Raw genomic sequence first — 27,001 nt, 5'->3', positions numbered from 1 at the left:
GTTTGTAAATCCAGTCATAAGGACACAGAGACAGATGAGTTCACTGCTGTGCTGTTTTATTCCATCCAACTCCAGACACACTGCCTCAGGAACACCCACTTCCCAGCATTCCCTTGGTCCTAGGGACCATCACTGAAGATTCAGGCTTACACATATTAGGAAGGGAGTGTCTACAAATATTAAGCATTCTAATACACTCACATAACAGTGCACAGGTGTACTCATTCATTTAAAAAAAATCAACAGGTGGAGCTAAATATTTTGTGTGGAGACTTGGAAAAGCTGCACATTGAGGAGTAAGGTTGGGAACCACCATACTGAAGTGAGGTTAGGAAATTCCATATACTATAGACTGCAATAGTAACTGCCATATTCTATAGACAGCATTAGTGACTACCATATACTACACATAGTACTAATGACCACCATATACTACAGACAGCATTAGAGACTTCCATATACTACACATAGTACTAGTGACCACCGTATCCTACAGACAGTAACAGTGACCTATCTGTGTGTGGCCATTGCAACTTAAATGTTGCCTTGCAAAAGAAAAAGGTTGTTAGATAATAGTGGGAGTGATAGAGAATACTGAAACATGTTGGATTAGTGGAATGATGGCAAATGGCTTAGCAGAAATTACCTTGAGAAGGTGGTGGAACAGGAGTTGGAGAAAGAGGGTTGGTGGAGAAGATGGGGACTCTGGGATTGAGCATGGTGGGTGATCATAGCGTTTGAATTTCTTATACCCCTAGATACATTTTTTTTATATAAAAAGGCCATAGATACTCCAGGAGTTATACAGTAGACCCTTATTGCCTTATTGCATACCCTCCAACATTTGAAGGGCAGAAATCGGTACGCACCCAGAAAGGGGGCATGGCTATATGTAAAGGGGGTGTGGTCTGTGGTAAAAGGGGGCGTGGCAGACAGCAGGTGCATTACACGATGGATAGAGTCAAGTGAGGAGACACCCTGCCCAGCACCTGATGCAGCTGAGCTCATGTCACATGGTGGCTTGGTGGGCTGCTGGCATATTTAATAAGTATATTTAATATACTTATTCAATAAATAAGTATATTAAATATGCTTATTTAATATGCCAGCAAGCCACCATGTGACATGAGCTGCAGGCAGGTGCGTCACATGCTGGATAGACAAGACTGGAGTGATTTTTTAAAAGTACAGCCCTGACTGAGTGGCCACCTACTTGCTCTGCGCTGTACAGGATCATCTGATGTGCTGTGGCAGGCTCAGGATGGTCGCTGCGAAGTTGGATGTTGAGGGGATGATGGATCCCCCCTTAGGCGTGCCGGGACTGGCCACGCACTCTCAGATGTTCGGAACTTCCCGCCCTCACTGGTCTCTCAGTCTGCGCATGCGCAGTGACGGCTGAGAGACGTCCTTTCCCCTATGTTCGCGGTGCCGGCAAGTGACGTCATGACGCACAGGATCGGCCTGCAATGCACAAATGGGAATAGAGGGGGAGAGGGGCCCAGGAGCTCATCCAGGAGGAGGAAATGATTAGGAAATAGTAGGTATTTGTATTCCAGCGGCTGTGTTCGCGACTGGGAGAGGGTGGGCAAGCTGATTCTGGAGATAGTAAATCAAGGCCTTGGAGACGCTCCGGGGGTGAAGGTGTGACGTCAACGCGTTTCGTTCCCGCAGTGTTTGGGAACTTTATCAAGACAGATTCTCACTTCCTACGAGGGTGCTGTTTAAAGGGCTGAAAAGCTCCTTCATTCAATTAATTAATTAATCAACCAATTAAGTAATACATTAACTATATGTTAAAATATTGAAACAGTAAATTAAAATTCCTTAACGCAATAATATCCCCTAATAGGTGATAATAAATTATAATTTGTTACACATATAAAAAGTGAAAAAAACTTTTGCATTTTTATAAATTCAACCATATAGTTTTTAATTCTCAATTAGTATGTATGTAAACAGCTGAATGTCAATTCACATATGGATTGCCTATGTAGATGTCTGTTTTTTAAACAAACCTATTCAGAGTATAATTATATAATTCTAAGTGAAGGGAAAATAAAGATAAAAATAAAAGAAAAGACAATTTTTGAAAAAATTTAAAAGACTAATTATATAATTCTAAATGTAAAGAAAGATGAAAATAATAATAATAATAATAATAAACAAAAATAGAAATATAATTAAGAGAATTATATAAACATAAACATATTCGTATAAATATGTATGAATGTGCTTGGACTGTACTTAAAATCTTTGGAGGATCATTACCCAATTACTCTTGATTCAACCCACTTTTATCAAACAAATTTACTACACTGTGGATGCTGATTTCATAAATTTTTACTGGAGAGCATAATTATTTCTTGGGGACCGAATTATCTTTATAAAGCTCATGAGCTTTCCAAATACCCTCACCTGTGCTGCTGAGATTTGGCGACTGACACCTCTTACCTCCCTAACGGGATCCATCCAAATATTGGTCCAAGATTTATCTACAAACCACGGTACACAGACCTTCCCACTCACAGACGTCCTCCCTGGAGAAATCTGGAGTTCCATCCATTGGGATATCTGCTTGATCCCTAATTCTTCCAGTTTCCATAAAGGACATACTACATCGAAGTGGAGAGTTTGAGCCCCTGCCTTCACAGGGCACACTCTGGACTTTGATTCCATTGTCTGGACAAACAAACACCTTCCAGACCGACCAGGATGGTAATATAACTCTTTTCAGCACCTTCATATATCTCAGCCACCCAGTGTTTACAACTGCTATCCCAGCGGTACAAAACCCCAGTCCCCAGACTTAATGTCTAGGTACCTGCATGCAAAGTGTGATTTTTAAGTATTTACCTGTTTTATATGTGTAATAAATTGTTATAGATATTTTTTGAGAAACGTCTGGTACAATTATTTGGAACAGCCAGCGCAGGCACTACTCCTTTGTTTTTACCATTGTACTTTTTAGGGCTTGACCGCCCTGTGCCAGCCGCTGTTGATTTGCGCACCACACACACCTTTCGATCAGCTATGTGTGCCTGATACACACACACAAGCTGAGGACAGTGTAAAAAAAAGTGATACTCTCCAACCAAGTGATCAGTGCTCTGGTCAGGGCTGCCGGTCATCGGGGCTTCCTGCTACTTGAGCATATTTGTCGACTTTTCAATGTCCCTCTCCAGAAGAAGCCCAGAGAGGACAACAAAATGTGCAGGTCGAGGGGCGGGGACAAGGCTGCTGTATCAAAGCCCCGTCCCCCAATCCAAGAAAATGCAGCAATTTGCGGGTCCGTGAGTAGGGGGCGGGGCTAAAATTATGCGAAAATTTCCTGCAATTCACGTCATTTTAGTCCCTCCCCCGGACCCGCGATTTACGTCACTCTTTCCCCAGCTCCAGGAGGGAGCGGGGGTTCTGGGGGGAATTGCGGGAGCCTTGCCCACCTTCCCGGGGAGCCGGAAGGGGGACCCAATTTTCGGGAGACTCCCAGCAATTCCGGGAGGGTAGGCAAGTATGTGCTTGAGTGGCTTCTGGTGCAATAAAATGCCAGTTTACTTTACAGCACCAGAGGTCAAAGCAATGGCTGCCTAGGAAGGGAGGTACTAATTGATCCAGATTGGGAAGGGGACAAAGGGGGGTTGTCAATGACAGCTGTAGTGGTGATGCTGGCGGTGGCGCATGCCCAGCACACAATCTGAGTATTTTATTCCGAAAAATACACCGATCATGCTGCAGTAACATCGTAAGGACAGGCAAGCTCTGTCACTGCATGAGATTATAGATTTATCATCTGAGGATGCAGATGTTGATAAATCGGTCCCGTAATGTAGACTGAAAAAGATGCGGTTGTACCTTGGCACAATATCAGAAAAATAGAACAACTATCACAGTGTAGCACATTCTAAAAGAGGTGAAACCATAATTGTTAGTTGGTTCACACAACACTTCAGTCCTGTGTGTTGTGTTGTATTCAAATTATGGTATACAACAGATAAAGGAATATAGGGCCCTAAATATTAGTCAGAAAAAAAAAATATTAGTCAGGCATACCTGCAAATATCGAGGAGACCCACAAATATTAACCTTTTGAGTGCCAAGTGAATTTATCAAAATAGATGCAAAAAGTAGCAAGCAAACATTTATATTCATCATAAATGACCTGTAATGTTTACCTTTTATAGGAAATATAATCTTTTTTTTTAATACCTTTTTAAAAATTTATATAACAACTGTGAGTAACGCAGGCATTTTTAGTGGATATTTTGTACATCTCTCACAGATGTTGGCACTCAAAGGGTTAAAATGTCATGGCTGTATTTAGGAGTAAGGGCACCTATAGGCACAACAGTAATGGACCCCCCAGCCTAATTTTTTTTATTGATTAGTGATAACCACGCTTTGCATTATTTTTTATGCTGCAAGGAATGATGCAAAATTCACATTATGCTACACCGAATGACGCAAACAAAAAAAAACATGCAGTGGGAGAGGGTCTCGCTCTATAGATATTTTTTTTAAGGGGGCACAAAACTCCATCAGAGGCAGCAACTGGGATGAACCTGCCACTGTATAGCAACATATGTAAAAAAAAAAAAAAAAACATGCAGGATTGTGGAGAAACCCCTCCATATGCAGTGCACTTAGCAAACTCTTACTGTAAAATAGCTGTCAAGATCCCCGCCACTTGGGTCCATCTTGCCATTGCACCTTCCTGCCGGCTCAAATAGGTTCTAACTGGTGCTTTCCAGTTGTAGTGCGCTGGTGACGTCATGGCATCACCCGTGCATCGGCGTACTGCATCCTTCGGAATTCTGAAGACTCTGTACTATCAGAGGCTTCAGCAGCTATTTGCATGGCACTTCACAATCTACAAGCTTGACGATCGCGATCAATCTTTTGGCAAACCCTGGTGTAGACCATGCATTATATTAGTTGTCCAGTCTCTAATGTATTTATATACTTCTTAAGATATGGCCTGCTCACTGAATCCTAGATGAGGCCACACCAATGACCTATACAGTGGCATTATTACTTTTCTTTCTTTCTGCTACTGATTCCTCTTCCTATACTGCCAAGCATTACTCTTACCTTTCTAATTGCTTTATTACAGTATAATGATTACTTGCCTTCAAGTATTGCCTGAGGTGGAATTAGCTTATACAGTTTTAATCATCAGCCTGCATGGGTGTAGCTGCCAGACATGTCCAAGAAGAGGCTCTCAGGCTGGATCAAGAGGGCACAATCACCCCCCATCCCCCATGCAATTGGTACTCGAGGGGTAAGCCAGAGGTAGACCCCTCTCTCCTCCTATGCAGTGGTCTAATACTGGCTTACTCCCATTTTGCAATGGTCTACCTCTGGCTTACTCCCCTTAAGCAATGGTCTACCTCTGGCTTACTCCCCATATGCCAGTGGTCAGGGAACTCGGTCCTCATTACCCCACACAGTGCATGTTTTGCTGATAACCCAGCAGGTGCACAGGTGTACTAATTACTCAGACACATTATAAGGTCCGCAGGTGGAGTTAATTATTTCACTTGTGATTCTGTAAGGAGACCTGCAAAACATGCACTGCGTGGGTTATTGAGGACCGAGTTCCCTGACCACTGCCATATGCAATGGTATACCTCCGGCTTATTCCCCATATGCAATGGTCTACCTCCGGCTTACTCCCCATAAGCAATGGTCTACCTCCGGCTTACTCCCCATATGCAATGGTCTACTCCTGGCTTACTACCCATATACAATGGTCTACTCCTGGCTTACTACCCATATACAATGGTCTACTCCTGGCTTACTCCCCATATGCAATGGTCTACCTCCAGCTTACTCCCCCATATGCAATGGTCTACTCCTGGCTTACTACCCATATACAATGGTCTACTCCTGGCTTACTCCCCATATGCAATGGTCTACCTCCGTCTTACTCCCCCATATGTAATGGTCTACTCCTGGCTTACTCACAATATGCAATGGTCTACTCCTGGCTTACTCCTCATATGCAATGGTCTACTCCTGGCTTACTACCCATATACAATGGTCTACTCCTGGCTTACTCCCCATATGCAATGGTCTACCTCCGGCTTACTCCCCCATATGCAATGGTCTACTCCTGGCTTACTCACAATATGCAATGGTCTACTCCTGGCTTACTCCTCATATGCAATGGTCTACTTCTGGCTTACTCCCCATATGCAAAGGTCTACTTCTGGCTTACTCCCCATATGCAAAGGTCTACTTCTGGCTTACTCCCCATATGCAATGGTCTACTTCTGGCTTACTCCCCATATAAAATGGTCTACTCCTAGGCTTACTCCCCATATGCCAGGGCTGGGCAATTGCGGCCCTCCAGATGTTGATGAACTACACATCCCAGGATGCTTTGCATTAGTTTTGCTATGTGGCCATACTGAAACTGATGCAAGGCATGCTGGAATGTGTAGTTCATCAACATCTGGAGGGCCGCAATTGCCCAGCCCTGCCATATGCAATGGTTTACTCCCCATATGTAATGGTCTACTTCTGGCTTACTCCTCATATGTAATGGTCTACTTCTGGCTTACTCCCTTTCTCTGAAAGTAACATATAGGAGGGGAGGAATGTGTCAACACATTCACTTAAAGACGTGATCTGGACCTAAATACAGCAATATAGCAATGCTGGCACCATATTACAGCATTTTATAGCTATACTTGACAATAGATAAGGATTAAAATGTTATATTTTGCGTTCAAAGTATTTAAAATCATAATTTTACATATTGGTAGTAGATAAGATGTACAGTAACTATCTGATATAATCAAAAATTTTTAGAAAAGCCATGTCTACTGTACATGGCTTTTCTGAAAATGTATAGCCTAAAGCTGCTCCTCACCTATATGGTGTGCAGGCTTCCATGACATGGCACCTGATGAAGCATGACAGAGTTTAAAGATTTGCCTTGTGTTCCCTAGTTTTCCAATACAAAGTTTATTTTATTTGAGTAACTGTATAAAATTCAGCCACCATCTTTTTAAAGGGCACCATGTTTTTATCCTGGGTTCTAATTATGCCTCTGTATTCATTTTGTTTTTGCTAAAGTCAATGTACAGTACTCTAGCTGACTGCTAACCAAAAGTTATGTGGATGAACAGGAGGAAGGCAAGCAAACAATCGCAATATTCTACAGATATATATCAACAGATCATAGTTACCTACCCTCCTGCATTCTGCAGGAGACTCCCTGAAATAGCAGCAATCTCCCTCTCTCCCTCATTAGTCTACCAATCTCCCTCATTTCACCTTACCCACATTACACGGTTACATTTTTTGGGGGAAAAAGGAATGAGAGACAGATACAGTTACATTGAATCATCAACACCATTTCCTAGCACTTTACCAAGTATAGTAGCTCTTACTAACTGCTTTGGGGCTCATCTACATTGGGATATAAGTAATTTTAAAATATTCTCTCAGATGTAGCAGTACACACCCACGCTTCTAGGAGCCACATTTGCAAACTCTATTAACAATCTCACCATATATGGAACTAGACACTCCCTTTGGGTGGAGCATGACATGCCCCCTCAATGGGGTGCTTTGCAAAATTCTACTACCAAATGTAATCTCCCTGAAACTAGTTTTCAAAAGTAGGCAAGTATGCAACAGATCTAACTATGATGTTGGCTTACCAGTGAGAATGCTAATATAGTGGTATTGTTCTAGATTAATACCTATTCTATCAACAAATTCAAATAATTAAAAATGTTTTATTCCTGAAAAAGTAGGCCCTGGTACCAAGAGCCCATGCTATGCTACACCACAGATCCAGCTCCGAGTGGGACTCTGTCTCAACATGCAGTGTATAGTGACTTTCTCTTCTTTTGCAGGAAATATTAGATGTATCTGAAGCAAGAAATGTAGTTGGAAGAAACATTGAACTACTGTACTCTGCCCATTATTGAATTGTATAATTCTTTTTAATTAACGGTTGTTTAAGCTATTGGTTTCTATAAATAACATCCACTCTTATAAGGTTTATTTTTTTTATAATAAAAAAAAACAAAACAAAAGTATTAAGCCCTTTACTGTTATAACATTCACATATCACAGCACAATGAAACAATTTACACGATCGCTTAGTCCATATGTGCTTTGGGATAACACACTATTATACACAAGTATTCATCTACTTGTCATTCATATGTGCATGTAATAAAATAATATGTAATACCCAGAAACATAAACGCATACAGCATGTATTGCAAACACCACTTCCAATAATAAAAATACAGAAACATTAGAATACAGTCACAAAGCTAAACACGGTTTATTATAAACGTCAAGATGCAAACAGCGGCAAGAGATTCCCTTTTGGGGTTTTTTTCAGGCTTGCAAAAGTAGCTCAAATTCACATACTACACTATAGATTTCACCATGACAAGAGTTCTGAGCTGAAGAGGAAATACAATGTGTAATCTTTCTGACCATAATTAAAACATATATATATCTCTCTCTATATATGACTTTTTATATACTATATTTTTTTTTTTTGTATAAAGTGCATAACTTTCCAATGTATATGATTAGAACACCAAAATATATATTTTTCTATGTCACAGTAACTTAACAAAGATCATTTAAATACATAGATTTTTTTTACTCACATATTAGAATAGCAAATTCATCAAAGATTGCAAGAAGCATTTAACATTTGTCCTATTTTAAAATATATATATATATATAATTTTTTTTTGCAGATTCCCCCCACCCTCCAAAAAAAAAACACCACACATCTTTTGTTTATAATAATGATACAGGTGAGAACAGTTATCTTGTCAAATCAATGAGATCATGTTAAAGGGATATTATTTTAGAACAATGGAGGTCATTCTAAGTCTCCTAAGGCACCAACATAGAAGCTCTGCACATGTGCATAAGTCAATATGCCCTTGCTCAGAGCTTCAAGATTGAACCCTAGTGCGAACGCACAGGTACATTTGCAAATGAAAATGACATTCAATATGTTGTACTGTATATAGTAGTGAGTCAAAGACTTGTATAAAGAGTTAAAAAAAAAAAACAAGGGTACAAAAAAGGAGCCAGTATTGCGTACTGCTTAGTACCACCATAAATAAACACTGAGTTCAATTCTAGCTTCTGCATTAATGCTACTCTTAATGGTGTTTACACACTTGGCATTAGAGTGTTTATATAAAGAAAACATGTTCAGTAGAGCGTCTGCTCCCTTTCACTGTAAGAGGATCTGTCCTGGCAACCAGACCAATGGGCATTCATTAATATTAATTGCCCTACAATAATGAAAAAAACACTGGGTATGGCAATAAAACCTGTTCTGTACATATGGTTGCAAAGCATGACCAATGGTAGCATTGCACAGAAATAGATGGGAAAATCAGTGTTGAAACTTTGAAATAGTAGGCATTTAACCTAATATATTAGATGACGTGTTATTGTAAAAAAATAAAATGAAAAAATACCCGCTAATTGAAGACATTACCGAAGGGACACATTCACTTAGGTTCTACATAAAATGTCAGAAGAATGATTTCCACTTCAGTTTATATAACGCTCTGTAATCCTAACAGGGAATGAATTTATCATTCAATGTTATACTAAGTAGGAGATGTCTCTCAAGCATGGGGGCCAAGTGACCAAGTGGAAAAGTTTTCCATAACAGACAGCTTCTGCCTAGCATTGTTCTATGAATTAATTGATAAATGCTACTTCATAGCTGAATGGATACTATGGCCACTTCAACACTCCTAAATCTGCTTGATACAGGTGTATGCCAATTTGGACGCATCTCTATAGGAGTACATCAATGCACCAGTAGCATAGATTTCACCAAGTTAAGCAAAAGGTGTGGCTCGTCAGTGTTAGTAGTACTTCTACAGTCACATTACCCGAATTGTACACAATATAATACTGTAATGAAGTGTCATATACTGTACCTAATACACAATAGTGTCTAGACAATGTTAATTAACATTTATCATGTAAAGATGTTGAACATCTAAAAAAGAAACAACTCCTGTGATACAACACTACATGAGATCCTGCATATGATATTGGTATTGTACACCCATAGACCTGGCAACTATGAGTATCAATACTTGTAAGAGCATGAAAAGGCATGAAAAGGCCATCACCCAAAAAGCGTAATTAGTGATATATAAAATGGGACATTAATAACCATATACAAAAAACTGGTTCTGGTTGATAGTTGTACATTGTCTAGATCAGTGGTTCTCAAAGTCATTCCTCAGGACCCCACACAGGTCACGATTTCCAGGTCACCCGACAGGTGCACTAATTACTGACTGACATTTTAAAAGATCCACAGGTGGAGCTAATTATTTCACTTGATTCTGTGAAGAGACCTGCAAAACATGCACTGTGTCGGGTCCTGAGGACCGACTTTGAGAACCCGTGGTCTAGATAGACAGTCGATAGGTCTAATCTAAAAGGTCGACATGCAATATGTCAACAGGGGCAGAAGGTCAACATGAAAAAGGTTGACATATTCAAAAGGTTGACACATGGCCAGATCGTCATGAGTTTGCCACAATTTTTTGTTTAAACCGGCTTGTTCTTACTTGACCATCCATGTCCGCACAGGAGGAGACAGAACTGTATTAAGGTTAGCCACTTTCCTGCAAAATGAACCCCATACAGGCTCACTTTAAGAACTGAACAAGCGTACCTAAAATTACTAATTTAGTCTTTAGCTGGCCATACACCAGGGTGATATCCTTCCAACTAGTTGAAATGGTAGTTTGCCAGTGTGTCAGATCACATGATGATCAATTATTTGCTCCCACATGCTTAAAAATGTCAAAAAATAACGGTTTGATTTTTTACAATCATTCTGGTATATGGGGAACTTCTGATGATCAGGATTATATATATATATATATATATATATATATATATATATATATATATATACACAGAAGTAACAACACACTCGCCATTCCTATGAATGGGGTGCAAACAGCACCCACATCCCAGGTTGGGGTGCAGTGGCCTGTGACCACACACTCTAGTAAATACAAACACAGGGGGCCCAGCACTCACTACTACAAACTAACTCACCTTAGCATTCAAATAATCAATTAAATAAATAATAGGGTTTTAGTTCATGAATTGATCAATGCATTTAAGCTTGCAGCCCATCGCCAAGGGACCCCATTTCTTTTTTCTTAAGCAGGTTCCTAAGAAAACCAGTTGTTAGTGTAGGACTTGCAGTGAAATGGGGTCCCTTGGCGATGGGCTGCAAGCTTAAATGCATATATAAATTTTTTTTTACATGTTTGTATAATCTTTTGCTTATTTTCACATTGCAAACACAGAATAGAACAAGAATAATTACCTAACAAGTATTTGCAAGATGTTATCGGTAGATATATATATTTAGTGTAGTATATAAAAGTGAAAAAAATACGAAGACTGAGGTAATTGTATTAGAAAACATAATAGGTTAAGGGTATTGTAGTGTTTTATAAAATTTCTAAAAAAGGTGAAATTCATCTTTAACTTTGATTAGATTTAAACCTTTATGACCCCATGTCCATTTAAACGGGCATGATTAAAAATTATATTGCATTGACTGTACTGTGATGACTGTTGCTATTTAAATCCCAATGCCCATTTAAATGTAATAAAATATTGTGAACATTTTCCAGCAGATGCTATGGCATCAGAAGGAATTGCAATGTTTTGGTATACAAGCTATAATAATCTATGTACTAAAAAGGGAAATTGACTAAGCCATATTGGTAGGAGTTACGTAGGGCATCACGATACACTGGAAACATGCAGTGGGTTGTACAGGGTTAAACAGTGTATTTGCTAATAAGCAAAGACATGGTATTTTTTAAACAACAGCAGCACACAAGGATAGTGGCACTGCAGAAAACGTTTCTCTCTGTTGGAAAACAATCAGTGTGTAATGCATTGTTCTCCGCAACCTTCTGTTAATGGCACAACTGGTCGCAAATATTAGTACATTCAATTTTAGTGGCTGTGATAATGGTAATAATGTCTTTGGATTACCTATTAGACAGTTGTCATTGTAAACATAGTATTTCAGAAAAGATCTCAAGAAGCTCTTAATAGAATATGAGAAGTCTGCATTAAAAAACTAAAGGTATAAAAGCCTAAGTATGATTCATTATACATCTATTAGCATGCTTAGTACATTCTGGGACTAGAAGATTTAGGGCGAGAGATTCAGAAAGTGAGAGATTTGGTAATAAATCTCCAGTTTTTTAAAGCTGCAATTTGCACTGCAAAACCAGTTTGATTTTGAAGTGAAAATGATTTAAAAAATCTCTCACTTTTTGATTCTCTCGCCCTATTACATTTCACTCTACTTGTCTTTTTATTAGGTCTATTCTATGGGCATCTTCTGGTGACTGTGCCAGACTCTAATGTAATTAGACTCTCTCCACATAGCAGGAAAATTCAGAGATTCGCAGATCCACAAGACAAGGCTGTAATAATGCAATTATGCATCATTAAGACCCAACCCGCACCATATGGAGCTGCACTTCCAGGTAATATCTCCCCATTCTGATCACTTTAGTAGAAAGTAGACATGATGTGGGAGATCCGGGTGCAACCTGAAAAGTCAGGAGTCTTTTGCAACTTCTGAAAGAGTAGGTAGGTATGGGTTATGCAAATGTACTAGAATCTGGCACTTACTGTACATCTGCTGGCACCAGGAGAGGAAAGACAGAGAAGGTGCAGTAAGTCTGTATTCATGTAATGGAGAACAGATGCAGATTGACACAGTAAACACACGCATGTGAAAGCTGTACCATTAATGCCTATATTGTGGCTCAATGACACTTAAGGGTTTAATATCTACACACACACACAAACAAACACACAAACATACCAACATACCGACACACGAAATGTGTACTTACAACTGTGATAATAATACAAAAAAAAAAATTCAATACAAATGGTTTGCTACAATCCAACATGACCCACTGCTGTTGGTTGCTAGCCAACAACACTAGCACATATAGAATTATTAAAGGCTTAATTATTTACCATTACCATCCAAAATAGTCTATTATCAATCATTTCCCCTCATTATAATATAGAATTTCTAAATGGAGTTTTCTTACCTCTTTTATATACATTCTATGCATGGTTATAAAGCTTATTATCACTCGTATGTAAATATTCTTGGTATGGAGGTACAAAATGGTTTAGAAGAACATTGCAACAAATATAAACAGCACAAAAAGCAGAATATCATTAAAAAAAAATAATGAAAAATGAATCAATACATGAATAAAAATCAGGCTATTTTAAAAGTGTAAAAGGATATATTAAATAAGCCTGCACAGCATCTTTTTACGTGGATCTACAGAAGGCATTGATGTGCTTGTTTTCTGGGGGGGGGGGGGAGGATATAGAAGCACACATGGTAACTTTTGCTATTACTAATAATTATCTTGAATAGCAGTTCAGAGTAACAACTTTACAACACTTTTCACATACAGATCAAAGGGCAACGGTGATCTATTTAGGGGAACTGATAAGCACCACTCAAGTGTGACTTCTAAGTACGGTTATCACAAGGATGCCTATTAAAATGGATACATTTAGTTGCGTAACCAAATTCTGTACACCCCGGGTAGTCCATGTAGTGCAAGCATGTCCAAACTATGACCCTCCAGCTGTTGTGAAACTACAAGTCCCATCATGCTTTGCCACAGCTTTGCTATTAGGGAATGCTAAAACTATGGCAAGGCATGCTGGGATGTGTAGTTTCACAACAGCTGAAGGGCCACATTTTCGACATGCGTGATGTAGTGGACTAAATGTATATTCATTAGAGTTCAAACCCTTCGCTAAAACTATGGCAAGGCATGCTGGGATGTGTCGTTTCACAACAGCTGGAGGGCCACAGTTTCGACATGCGTGATGTAGTGGACTAAATGTATATTCATTAGAGTTCGAACCCTTCACTATGGATTCAATATATCATTGGGACATGAGGCATGGCACTCATGCCTTAATATTGTCAGCATTTCAAATGCAGTAATGAATGCTTAACAAGCCTGATCTAGGATTAATTGCTATTGCTCTTTGAAATCTATTGGGAAAAGCCACCGATTGTGGGTGGATTTATAAACCCAAATAGTATATCTACTCTAATATATAAATGTCACCTCAATGAGCCCTTTGCAATCCGTGAATGCATTGGCTACACTGTAATTAGCAGTTACCTCCTATTGGAAGTGCTTCCTGTCAATCACACACTGGACAGGCAGTCTTCTGGGACTGCCAATATGGGCTTCATGCAAAGCACATGCTTCTGCTGAGAAGTCATTCTCTGCTATGGGCTGCTGCCAATGCAGTCCCTAGAAGCCGATGTTTTGCAGATGCTCGGTCCAACTTCCGGTTATGCACATACACCCGTCTTGGTGAAATCATCTTGTTCTCTCTGGACTTTGCAGCAGCAGCCCATCTCATACAAGAAGGAAAGAGTTGCTATTGCTTGTGATTATACTTTTGACACATTCTATATTTTATGCATGGGATGTGAATGTGAATGAGACAAATAAAAACAGAGACACTCATCCAATCAGTTGCTGCATTTACTATTAAAAGGAAGATATGTCAATTTCCTGCAAGTCTACTTTTATTATTAATCAGGACAGCCAGTATGTAACAGCAGGGATCCACAACAGTAGTCAAAACAACTGCCCTGTTATCTCTATTATCTATTAGGCCAGTGGTTCCCAAACTGTGTGTCTCAGGACACTTGCAGGGGTGCCTTGGGTTGGTGGACCAAGATCAATTCATATTATTTATGGTCAATGTACCAGGCAAAACCAGTGCTTGTGGCTGCCAATCATAATATATGTGGGCAAACAGAAGCAAATCCTGCCCCACACCACATAACTGTGACATATAAACACAATGCACTTCATTTAATATTTTTTTTCTGAATTTCTCGATAAGAAGCATTTGGCCTAAGGGTGCCTTGAAAATATTTTGATGCTCTAGGGTGCCGTGATTCAAAAAAGTTTGGGAACCACTTTATTAGACTGTGATCTGGCCAAATGCATCAAGCTATAAAAAGCATAGTATTTTGGAGCTTATGTTCTGAAAGTGATCATCATCTTTGGATGGCATCAGACATTGTAGCCTATTGGCTACAACATTGCGAATGTTTAGAGGGAACCTTCATATCCCACAATATTGGCCACTTACTTGCAGCCTGATAGTAATGCATTCACATTACATTTCATGGTCTGAAACCAAGAAGTAATGTCTTCCCCATTATAGCAATTTACCAAGAACAGCACTTTGATGCATCTCACCCTGACACCATAGAGCAGTACAAGGTATTTATAAACAACACAGTGTACATTTTCATCAAACCATGGACCAGATGCACCAAGCTTCAACAGTTATAAAATGGAGAGTGATAAACAAACAACCAATCTGCCTGACATTTTTCAAACACAGTCTGCGACATGGCAGATAGGAACTGATTGGCTGCCTGTTGATCACTCTCCATTTGATCACTTTTGAAGCTTAGTGCATTTGGCTCCATATCTTGGAACTGGGAGCTAGGCAAGGATATAGATTGATAAGTGATAAAACAGTACAAAAAAGAGGATTAAAAATATTATTCTTTCTTAGTTACTACCCAGTATTAGGCACACACATCCGACATGACATCTAAAGCTGATGCAAAGTATTCCGTGTAGGGAATCATATTTTCACATCAGCTATAACTTACTACATAAAAGCGCTAAAAATAACAATTCCTCTCATCAACACTAGAAGCCTCTCACTTAACAGTATATTATATATATATATTTTTAGAGTTTGGTATGAAACACAAATATGGCTATGTCAATTTTTAACACATCGGAAAATCTTTAAAATATAATTTTGTATACATACAAAAATAGAAATTTTTCAAACGTATTCTCTTTTAATTGAAACAAAAAATACTCCGTTAAGCAGTAAGACTGGCTGATCTGGCACAAGGATATGGACCGAATTCTGTTTTAACGAGGCTAACATGTAGATCTTTTGATTGTGAAAGTACAGATGTACATTTCCTACACACAACAAAGCAGATGGAAATATAGCTGCAAATATGTGTGCATAAAGTGACTGCCTGTCCTAATTAATACAAGGTTCTTCAATAAATAAGGTTACAAGACCTCTCAAGTGTGTAAGGTTCTCTATTTTATTCGAATTCCCACCAGGCTGGAACAAGTAGACCATGGCTTCCCATCATACCCATTAGACTGCGCTTCAAATCATTCATATTTTCCCAGCATTAGTTGTAAGATGGCAGAAACATGGCCAAACACCAAATTGCATGGTGTGATTAGATTTCAGCATCTAAAGGGCACATCAGAAGCTAAAATTCATTGCCAATTTGTCAGGCACAATAAAAACTTTAGGTCATGGAAACAGGTATGGTGCAATGCCATTTATGACAGCCTGACAGACATTCAACATGAGTAGCAATCCACTAGGAGTACTTGACCTTTCTCCTTACAGCCCTGACCTGGCACCAAGTGGCTTCCATCTCTTTGGACCATTGAAGAAGCATCTGGTGGAAGGATATTCGCAACCAATGGTAAAATTCAGAAAGCCACCATGTACTGGCTTTAGGTGCTTGACACAAATGTCTTCTATGCTGAGATAGGTGCCTTGGTGTACCACTAGAACAAATACTTAGTATTTGGATTATGTGAAAAAATAATCTGTACCAAAGCCATACTATTGATAAATTTAATAAATGTGCCCGATGAGAGGTCTTGTTGCCTTATTTATTTAACAAACCTAATTTCTGTGCCGCACGAGAGCTGCATAATTAATTCCTTAAGAAACACATGCTGGGCAAACTGGACATAAAGCTGGCTTCTCTTTAAGAGGCTGAATCCTTCTGTGCACTGGCAAACTTCTGAGCAATAGAAAATGTTGTCTTATATTAGTCACATCTACTGTATATATTTTTGTTAAATCACAATTTGTTTAGTATATTTACATTCTATGATATAATTTAAAAATAGGTTAAGGCTTTTAGAGTTCTTCAGATATTGGCACAAGATTCTCAAGTCAGCTTTAGTTAACAATGGCTTTTTTTTTTTAACAAGAAAAGTCCCACAAAGGCTCAATAGATCAAGTTCACATGATTTTAAATCTACTGTTTGAAAGGCACACAACATGGCAAAGCTTCTTCAATTGAAACATTACATCAACAACATGCCAATGGAATTCATCCAATTGTAGCATAATTAAAAGTACAGTAACCATCAATTTAGCGTCCTTAGATGGGTCTTTTTAAATAATATGCACTATATACAGCCAATTAATTATTGGTTAATTTGAGGGAAAAAAAGGCCGCCCACTTATTTCCCACAGCAGAAAACCAAATTGAGACCCAAGTTAGCTTGGAAAATTAAAAATTTTCACAAATCCACTGAAATGAAAAGTCTTAAATGTCAACTTAAGAGATTTCATTCCCAAAAACCTCCAGTACTAGTGGAGTGAGCAACATGCTGTGCTCTGGCTGAAATGAGAGGAAGCGATACTGCTTGGAATGCTCCTCATTTAAGCTGCGGAGATCAGCAAGTTTCTGGATCATCTTAGGGTATAAAAGACGACTCCCTGGAAGTGGATGCTTGCAGAGGATGTATGTTTCCAGAGTAGAGGAGAGACGATCTTGAATTGCTTCAACAAGAGCTTTATCGTTTACCCCTGGACGGTCTAAAAAAACAAAAAACTTTGGTAAATACTTGAGCGAAGAAAACTTTTCCATTAAATAGACCATCACTTCTCACTTCTTAGAGCAGTGATTCTCAACCTCAGTCCTCAGGACCCCCCAACCGTGCACGTTTTCAGGTCATTTGGCAGGTGCACTCATTATTCAGTGACACATTTTAAAAGATCACTTCACCTGTGATTCTGTGTGGAGACCTGGAGAACCTGCACTGTTGGGGGTCCTGAGGACCCAGGTTGAGAACCACTGTCTTAGAAGAACATCCTTTACATGGGACAACAAATGGAATGTTTAGAGCAGACATTCTGTTAAGGAAAATTATGGTACTTGTGTAGTTTCACGGCGGCACTGGGATCGCATCGCATGTGATTTGATTGCATGCGATGCAATTTAGCATTATTACAAAGCACACCCCTACTATCCACGTGACCCCGAAGCACGGCGAGCCCTGCGTGGGGACGCGGTACGCATCCTCCGACCTGTTCATACCCCCACTATCCACGTCGGCGTGGAGTAGAATTTATAAAGTGTGGAGAGTGCAGCGAGCCACCGAGCCCTAAGTGTGGCAAGTGCAGCGTGCCCCGAGAGGGGACGCGGATTACTTGACATGTATTCCACTGTGCTCGCCACGCTTCGGGCTCGGTGGCTCTCTGCGCTCGCCACATTTGATAAAATCACCTCCACGCAGATGTGGATAGTGGGGGCATGAACAGGTCGGGAGGACACGTAATGCATCCACTCGCCACGCTTCAGGGTGACGTGGATAGTGGGGGTGTGCTAAACGTAGATAGTGAGGGTGTACTAAATCACATTGCATCGCACACGATCAAATCACATGCGATTTGCATGTGATGTGATGCGATCCGCGGGCAACGGTCCCGTGAAAGTACCATCTCATCACATGCAAATCGCATGCGATGCAATCTCAGTGCCGCTGTGAAACTACACAAGTACCAAAATTATAAATAAAAAAAATTGGAATATTTTTCACTGACCTGGTGAAAGGATACAGATGGCCATTAAGAGTACATGTTCTTCTTCGTAAAGGCTCAGTTTCTTTAGCCCCACCTGAAATTTCACCAAAGGTTCCAGAAGCTCCATATTATGACCAGCTGAAAGCAAAACACACCCCAAACATTAACTGCAGAAACTTAGGTGTTATGCAGGTTAGATATTATCACAACTAAGGGGGTAACTCAGACCTGAATGCTGGGCTTCTAATTTGTAGTGCCCTGCGATCATGTAATTGCTGCCCAGACAGAGTAACATCATGCCCTGTGTAAACCTGCAAATATATTGCAGCCATGTGATTAGCTGCAAATGTATTCACAACCACTCACCATCAAATGATTTTTCCAGTGTGTGCAGTCTTTGTGTAGCCCAGGACCTACTCAGCCAGTGCAAGGAAAACAGGCCAATCACTTACTTACCTGGAAAATGCTTGGACACGCCTGCATCTTCCCTAACAGTCCCAGTAAACAGATGGGCGACACCCATGAACGCCGGCTTCCTGTCAATCAACTTGCGTAGGGACTATCTATTTAGAAGAAATTTGGTATTGGGGGGTAGTAAATTGGTGAACATTTTTTTGCCTTCACTTTTCTCCATAATTTAGGGTAAACAGAGATTTGCCCTATTAAACTGGTGGGACGATTTTTCACCTAGACGAAAAATTCTGAAGTGGTATAAAAACACCTGGTTCGGCAAATTAGCTTTTTGAAGCATTTTCGAAAAAAAAAAGGCAAAAAAGCATTGGCTGCAATTGAATAGTCAGGTTTCAGATTAGGTCTGTTTTTCCGCCTGTGCAAAAAATGGAACTAATTAAATAACCCCCATTGTGTCTTTTCCGTATTAAACTTAATTTAATAAGATTGGTCTCCATGATTCTTATCAGATCCATTTTGCCTGAGGATTTGGCTAATCCATGCTACATATCTAAACAACTGGCTATTTGGGTAATGATTACTGAGACTTAATTGTAATTGAAAAGGGAGTTTGAAAACGTTCTACATGGAGTGTTATGCCTGAAATCCATTCTTGGGTGGCAGTTGTATTCGTCCACTTAATACGGAATGGGAGAGATTCTGGGAAGTGTAATCATTTCAACAGACAGACAAGTTGGTTGTTTTTGAATGACTCTGTCTTAGATCCTTGTTATGCAGGCTCAAGTAAGTGCTGATCTTGACAAAGTTATGGGCAGCGATTGGAGTATCTTGGATCCAGGTCCGTGACAATGTTGATAAAGTAGGTTGTTGGGAATAGATGAAGAATATCTGAATTAACTAAAGCCCTGAACAAATAAATGTCTACTGTACATGTGTTGTTATGTAAACATTAGCTAAGAGACCAACATATGTTTTCGACTACTTATCAGTAGACCATGTTCTCCCTTTTATCTTTTGGGCAGACAATCAACATTAATAAAGTAAATTGCCCAGCTAATAATGTGAGTGTCTGGTCAGCAACATTAAGTTTTTATAGACGTCTGAGGCTATTGTGCAGTACAAAATAAGTAACAGCTACTATTGAGATTTGTTATCTCTAGTCACATTCTAAATTTCTTATCTACACTACTATTTTCTGTAAAAATTGTGGTACTTATGTAGTATCTGGGCTGCCGATTTCTAAATCGGGTACATCGCATCGCATCGCATGCGACCATCGGATGCGATGCGATGCGATGCGATGACCCGATTTTTCCATAGGAATCAATGTTAAAATGGACTGAGTCCATTTTAACATGGAATTCAATGGGAAAAAGGGGTCCTTTTCATACCCCTACTATCCAAGTGGGCATGGAGTTGGATATAAACCTGTGGCGAGCGTAGCGAGCCACCGAGCCCGAAGCGTGGCGAGCGTAGCGAGCCCCGCGAGGGGACACAGAATACCGTCCCCTCGCGGGGCTCGCTTCGCTCGCCACGCTTCGGGCTCGGTGGCTCGCTGCGCTCGCCACAGGTTTATATCCAACTCCATGCCCACTTGGATAGTAGGGGTATGAAAAGGACCCCTTTTTCCCATTGAATTCCATGTTAAAATGGACTCAGTCCATTTTAACATTGATTCCTATGGAAAAATCGGGTCATCGCATCCGATGGTCGCATGCGATGCGATGCGATGCGATGCGATATCGCATCGCATCGCATCTGATTGTATGCCTTAACTTAAGGCATACAATCAAAAAATCGGCAGCCCAGATACTACATAAGTACCAAAATTGTTAACAATTTTGTACATTGTCCAGTGAGAACTTGCTAAAAGGAATGGAAGTGCATGGTTTTTAGATTTTGTTTTTAATCACATAATTTATGTTTATACAGGCTGAGTATCCCTTATCCAAATTATTCCGAAAACCATACATTCCAGAAAGTGAAAAACTTTTTTTTTGCTAAAAGCACTACTGGGGACAAATGTAACTGGCACTACTGAGTATATGATATATAACTGGCACTATATATGTGCAAGGACATGATTGCTTGACATTCAAATTCAGTGTGGGAGATAGTACACAAACTTTGATTCATGTTTTGGAACCTTGTTTTATGCACAAATAAAATATATTTTGAAATACGGAATAATCCGTTATTCAAAATTCTTCTGGACCCGAGCATTTTGGAGAAGGGATACTCAACCTTTATTATATTGGTATAATGTACAGTTATGAGTAATACCCCTTTTCCACTAGCAAAAATAACCCAGGTAGATGTGCAGGGATGCACATCCCTACAGGTTTTTTGCTAGTGGAAATGCAAAATCGATTCCAACTTGGGTAGTTACCTGGTTGGACCCGGGATGCTCGAGGGGTAGTGGAAACAGGTAACCCAGGTCCATGCGACCCAGGTCCAGTACACTGCAGTGCATAGTTGCTGCTGGGAGATGTTCTCAGCCCCAGCGCCGTGGCCCCACCTCCAGATGACATCAACCGCCCGACTTTATGTCGGTTCAGGATGCTAGTAGAAATGGGGTTTTAAGCCGGGTCGCACCCGGGTACAAAATACCGGGTGCGACCAGGCTTGCAGATGGAAAAGGGGTATAACTCTGGTACTGTAATTGGACAATGTTCCCTCTAAACAGAGATCTGGAAGTGAAAGAAGTTAAAGGGCTTATGAAAGATAACACCTGCCTTAAAGGGTTACATGAGTAATTTATTATTTTGTACAACTCCACACAATTCACATTTCGGCGTGTTCACAAGCCTTCCTCAGGAGTTCCAGCTCCTGAGGAAGGCATGTGAACCTGCCAAAACGCGTTGAGCCTTAGCACTCCAGCTTAAGCAATCACTTGGAGAGCCATACTCCTTCACATCAGCTCCAGACATCCATTGGACATTCAATCAGACCTTTTTTCAAGGACCAGTTTTAAACCACCCCATTGGTTTCTGCCATTGAAGTCTCACTCTGCAGCAATCAAGTTTGGTATTCTTCTACCTAAAAACTGCACCATTCATCAAACGAGTGACGATTGGGCAATCATCACTGGGCAATCACCTGGACTCCACCAACCCTTGTAATCAAGGACATCTGAACTGTCTGGTAACTATACCACATCTGGTGTTGATTTAAATACAAAATCGATCTCTCCCAATACATTTGAATGCCAGCTGGAAAATATCTTTTTTAACATTGAATTTTTTATACCAATTCCCCTTTTTATCTCATGTGAATTCTCATATGAAATTTTTATTTTATGTTATCATTTTTTTCTTTTCATTTAATAAACCAAAATAACTTCACTAGATATTTGAATAAATTTAATTTCAGAATAAAACCTAGCGCTGTATCATATACACTTTTTTCTTGCTCTTGTAACCTTTTGGGAGCTTTACACCCTCCCGATACAGCAGCTTTAGCAACACCGGAGGTTAACATTCTTTGTCGTCATAGGATGAGAGTGTATATATAATGCAGCTTTTCTTGCTTGAAAGCTGAAAACCCCTGATAGAGGCCAGACGCAAGAAGGAGCACATTTGGCAATAAAACACAGAAGTTAAGCAGGAGATACACTCAGGATCTGATATAAGGTTCCAGGTGCCCTAGGTAATTACACATGTAACTCCCCTTGTAATGCTGCTACACAAATGTGTCTGGGCGCTCAGGAACTCACCAGTCACACTGCCTATGTTCATGTAGCAAAGGTTACACAACTGGCATGTAGGATCTAATGCTTGTGACATGTGAAGGAGACTTCGGCTTGAAGCAGCCCAGCTGGTGTTGCATAATGTAATGGTTCCATGAGTACATTACACTGGCACCAGGGCTTAAAGTGGCCATGCAGAGGTGGGGGAACTCATTTCTCTATGCCACCGAATTAACCCCCCTCCCCTACCCCCATTAAGCAGAGACAGGGCCAGTGGTAGGGTTTTTGGCATCCCCCTGCAAACTAGAATGCTTTTCTGTGAGAATGACTGTTCAGGGCCAATGTGGAGGTTAAAATGTTCCACCTTACCATCAGAGGTGGTGGAACTCCGTTCCACCCCGTTCCCCCTCACTTTAACCACTGACTGACACAGCCATCTGACAGTCACCTTAAGAACTTTACCCCCTACAGTACATCCGGACCAGTGATAGCTAGCAAGCACGGAATATATTAGGCCTTCATTTTTTTCCTAGGCTGCCACCTGCAAGACGCAACACCCCCCCCCCCCCAGTCCTGGCGCCCCAGGCTGCCACCTAATCAGCCTATATGTTAATCAGGCGCTGGATACACTCTACCAAAAACTGAATCTATCAACCTATCATGTTCCTGAAAGTCAGCGGTTGGTTGGAATACATTCTTTTTGGCTAAAGAAAGATGACCGTAATATCATCAGACAGATGTTGGGAGCGGACATAACCATACTGTACCTTGAGTCACATCATCAACTTTGTACTTGAAGTCGTCACTGCCGCATGACCAAGCCATGTCTTCCAGGGAAAATGACTGGTTAGAGCGTAGCATTATTACTTCAATAACAGATGATTTCAGCAGGGCGATCTGATCTTCAGCAGTAAGGTCACTTGTTAAAAAGGAAACAAATATTTCAATTATGGCATTACATTTATTTCTGCCCTTTAACGTGCTCTATATTTGTAAATTGCTAATGCCAATGACTGGCCTTTTGGCACAATACACAATAAAGGCCCTTATTAAATCAGTTTCCATCTTTTTAGAACCAAAAACATGCACCTTACAAGAAGTGTGTCATTTTTGGTTAACACACATAAAAATGGTCTGCTGTAAAATGATTTTGGTGCATGGACGTGGCGAGAATTTGGAGCAAAACGCAAAAAAACAGCTGAAAGGAGACAAACAGTGTATGGAAGAAAGACGGACATACACTGCTCTTTTCTCCACACATGCTGCTAATACACAAACCCCCCAAACTACTCCCAATTTAAAGTGCAAAATTGAGAAAAACAGCTATTTACTGTACTATTCTGTTTATTCGCAGTAAATAGTATGTAATCACCTTTTTAAAAAAAATATATTTTAATGAGAGTCTAAGAATATTTGTAGATATTCCAGTCAATTTAAATAACTAAACTGACTTTTTACCTTCATTTGACAATGGAAGATGTGACACAGTGGGCCTGACAGGGGTGTATGCAATGCTGATATTTGCAGATGAGAACAATATGTTTTTGCATCCTGATAGATTATGGATAGAAGTCATAGTGAGGATTTGTATGCAGAGTGAATGGCAAGTCAGCGAGCATTCTGGGAGGTACTGTAGAAGGGGTGCAAGTAAAACCACTCCCGGGGTGTCTCAACTAGCGGATTGGTCGGTGTATGCAATGACAATGGCTGCAGCTTACTTCCAAATAATATTGTGAGTAATCCATACAGTTGTTTAGATGATCATTTGATGTTTCTATGCAAAATAGTGGTTTTTAGAGCCCCCCCCCCCCCCCCGGTGGGTGTTTCAGTATAAATCCCCTTGCCTGTGCAATTAGCATATTTTCGCAGAACCACTGTGTATGGAATTGAAGTCAAAACAAGATTTGAGTACCCCTTCTGCTTCAGCCCCAGTATATGAAAACTTTATTCAGCATTGCCAGTAATGTCTGTGCATTGTAAATTGACAGCATGAAATAAAATATCTATTTATATAATAATCAATAAGGGATAGAGGCAAAAAAATTCTAGTCAATCTTGATGTGATGTTATGAGTTTAATAAAACAAACTATTTTCAGTCAATATTTCATATGATAAATGGAGAAAAGATACAGATCAGAATTCCCCATAAACTGTCACTCACACACGCACAAGCACAATACCTGCCTAGAGAATGCTGATAAAATCAGTTGTATGTAAACGGACACCAACTACTGGCTAGTAATACTAAATTATGTTTTTGTGCACCGCAATACTTGTTTCTTACATTTTTTTTTTATACAAAATTATGAAATACATTTTTTTATTTGAATAGGCCAACTCCTATAGTTTCCTTAATCGTTCTATTATAGTTACTAAAGGTTTAAAGTCAAATACTGTAGATTTCTTCTACTGTATATACTGCACTCAAAATAAACCACTGAACCAGTATATTTTACAAAAAAACAGGTTAATGCATTATGCTCTAACATTGTTTCAGTGTTGGCAAACTTATGTCTTTTTATTTTTATTTGATGAATTGAAACAGGATTTAAAAAAAAAAAAAACACAAAGAAAACTGAACACGATTCCGGTGACATTCTGAACTTTTGTGCTGATAGTACAGTGCAGGGGCATTTGCAGAAGCCAGGAAACAATAAGGCACAATTCTAGATGACATCTTTCTAAAAGTGAGTGGGAGAGGCATGTATCATATTGAGCGGTTCATAGCCAAATCCTAAAGCACCGGTATAAAAGCAAGATCTTTTCTGGTGTAAATTGAGTGAGCTCAGGAAACAACTCCATTGTGTACATAGTTTGCCAGCAAATAGGGGAGATACAGAGGCAAACAATGGGAATTTGAGCCCATTCAGCTGCTATTGGCCTTTGAGGTGTAGATCACCAATGTCATGCTACAAATCAGACTTCTTATTATGTTTGGGTTATGCATCAGAATACTGCAACTGTACCTCTTATACAGTATTTCTGAGAAGAAACATAGTTGGTGAGGTTAATGGTGTAAACAGATTATAATGTTTACATTTTGAATAATTCTAAAAACAGACTCAAATAAAATCACTATCTATACGTTTTAATTTCGAATTCCCAATATTCAGAAAAGTTGTTCTTATTCCTTTTACAGTTCACCATTATACACTGGGGTACATTTAATGCCCTATGGCGAGCTATGACAGTGAGCTGAGCAGTGCTGATAGCTCAACGTCATAGCTTGTGGGTCAGCATTCAACTGATCCCCCTGCACTCAAAGTTTCCACCTAACTGAGTTTTTCCAGCGAGTTGGAAATGGCGATTGCGGCCATCAAAGCGGTGAGGGTCGCCGCTATATGCAGCGGGCTCACCGCATTAGTGGTGAACCTCGCTGTTTGGGAAATCCTCGCCACCAGAAGATGGTGAGGAATCCCCCGAGACATAAAATTGGGCAAGCGGTCAGGAAGGGGGTTAGATGGTGAGGATGGCCACCCTCACCGCAGAAACCCCCTCGACGCGGCATTGAGTACTGCCCACTGTATTTAATGGTTATTACCCTGGATACTTTTTTCTTCTATAGATTTGTCTAACCCAGTTGTAGCCAACTCCAGTCCTCGAGAGCTACCAACAGTTTACATTTTCCAGACAACCTAGCTGCGGCAAAAGGTGTACTCATTACTCACTAACACATTATAAAATATCCACAGGTGGAGCTAATTACTTCACTTGTGATTCTGTGAGGAGATCTGGAAAATGTGTACTGTTGGTAGCTCTCGAGGACTGGAGTTGGCTACCCCAGGTCTAACCCCTTTATAGCAACAGTGTCTGCCATCTCAACCTTTTTCACGGCAGAGTTTTCCATATCTTAACTGTCCTTACTTCACAGGGCATGAAACTTCCTCTTCTCTAACCTTAGGGCAGGGATGGGTGAGCCTTGGGCCCTCCAGCTGTTGTTTAACTACACATCCAAGCATGCCCTGGTACAGCTTTGCTATTTGGCCATGCTAAAACTGTTGCAGGGCATGCTTGGATGCATAGTTCAACAAAAGCTGGAGGGCCAAAGGTCCCCCATCCCTGCCTTAGGGGGTGTCTGCATGTGCTTTGCACAGTACTCATGGTAAACAGATCACCTGAAACTTATTTGTATTTACCCTTAATTCATT

General features: G+C 40.1%; 1 protein-coding gene across 2 annotated transcripts in view; it reads right to left on the bottom strand.

Annotated features, from left to right (window-relative positions):
• Positions 1-13,416: 13,416 nt before the first annotated feature.
• Positions 13,417-27,001, bottom strand: part of VDR (vitamin D receptor) — a 170,497-nt gene continuing 156,912 nt past the window's right edge. For both annotated transcript variants that reach the window (XM_083169501.1, XM_083169500.1), the window contains exons 7-9: positions 23,620-23,771; positions 18,775-18,891; positions 13,417-17,766 (exon numbers count right to left, since the gene is read on the bottom strand). In XM_083169501.1, the coding sequence (XP_083025627.1) occupies positions 17,507-17,766; positions 18,775-18,891; positions 23,620-23,771 (529 nt within the window). In that variant the 3' untranslated portion in view covers positions 13,417-17,506. The remainder of the gene's footprint in view (positions 17,767-18,774; positions 18,892-23,619; positions 23,772-27,001) is intronic.

Source organism: Crinia signifera, chromosome 2, assembly GCF_055691185.1.
Source record: "Crinia signifera chromosome 2, ASM5569118v1, whole genome shotgun sequence".
Classification (NCBI taxonomy): Eukaryota; Metazoa; Chordata; class Amphibia; order Anura; family Myobatrachidae; genus Crinia; species Crinia signifera.
This window is presented reverse-complemented; position numbering and strand designations above follow the sequence as displayed.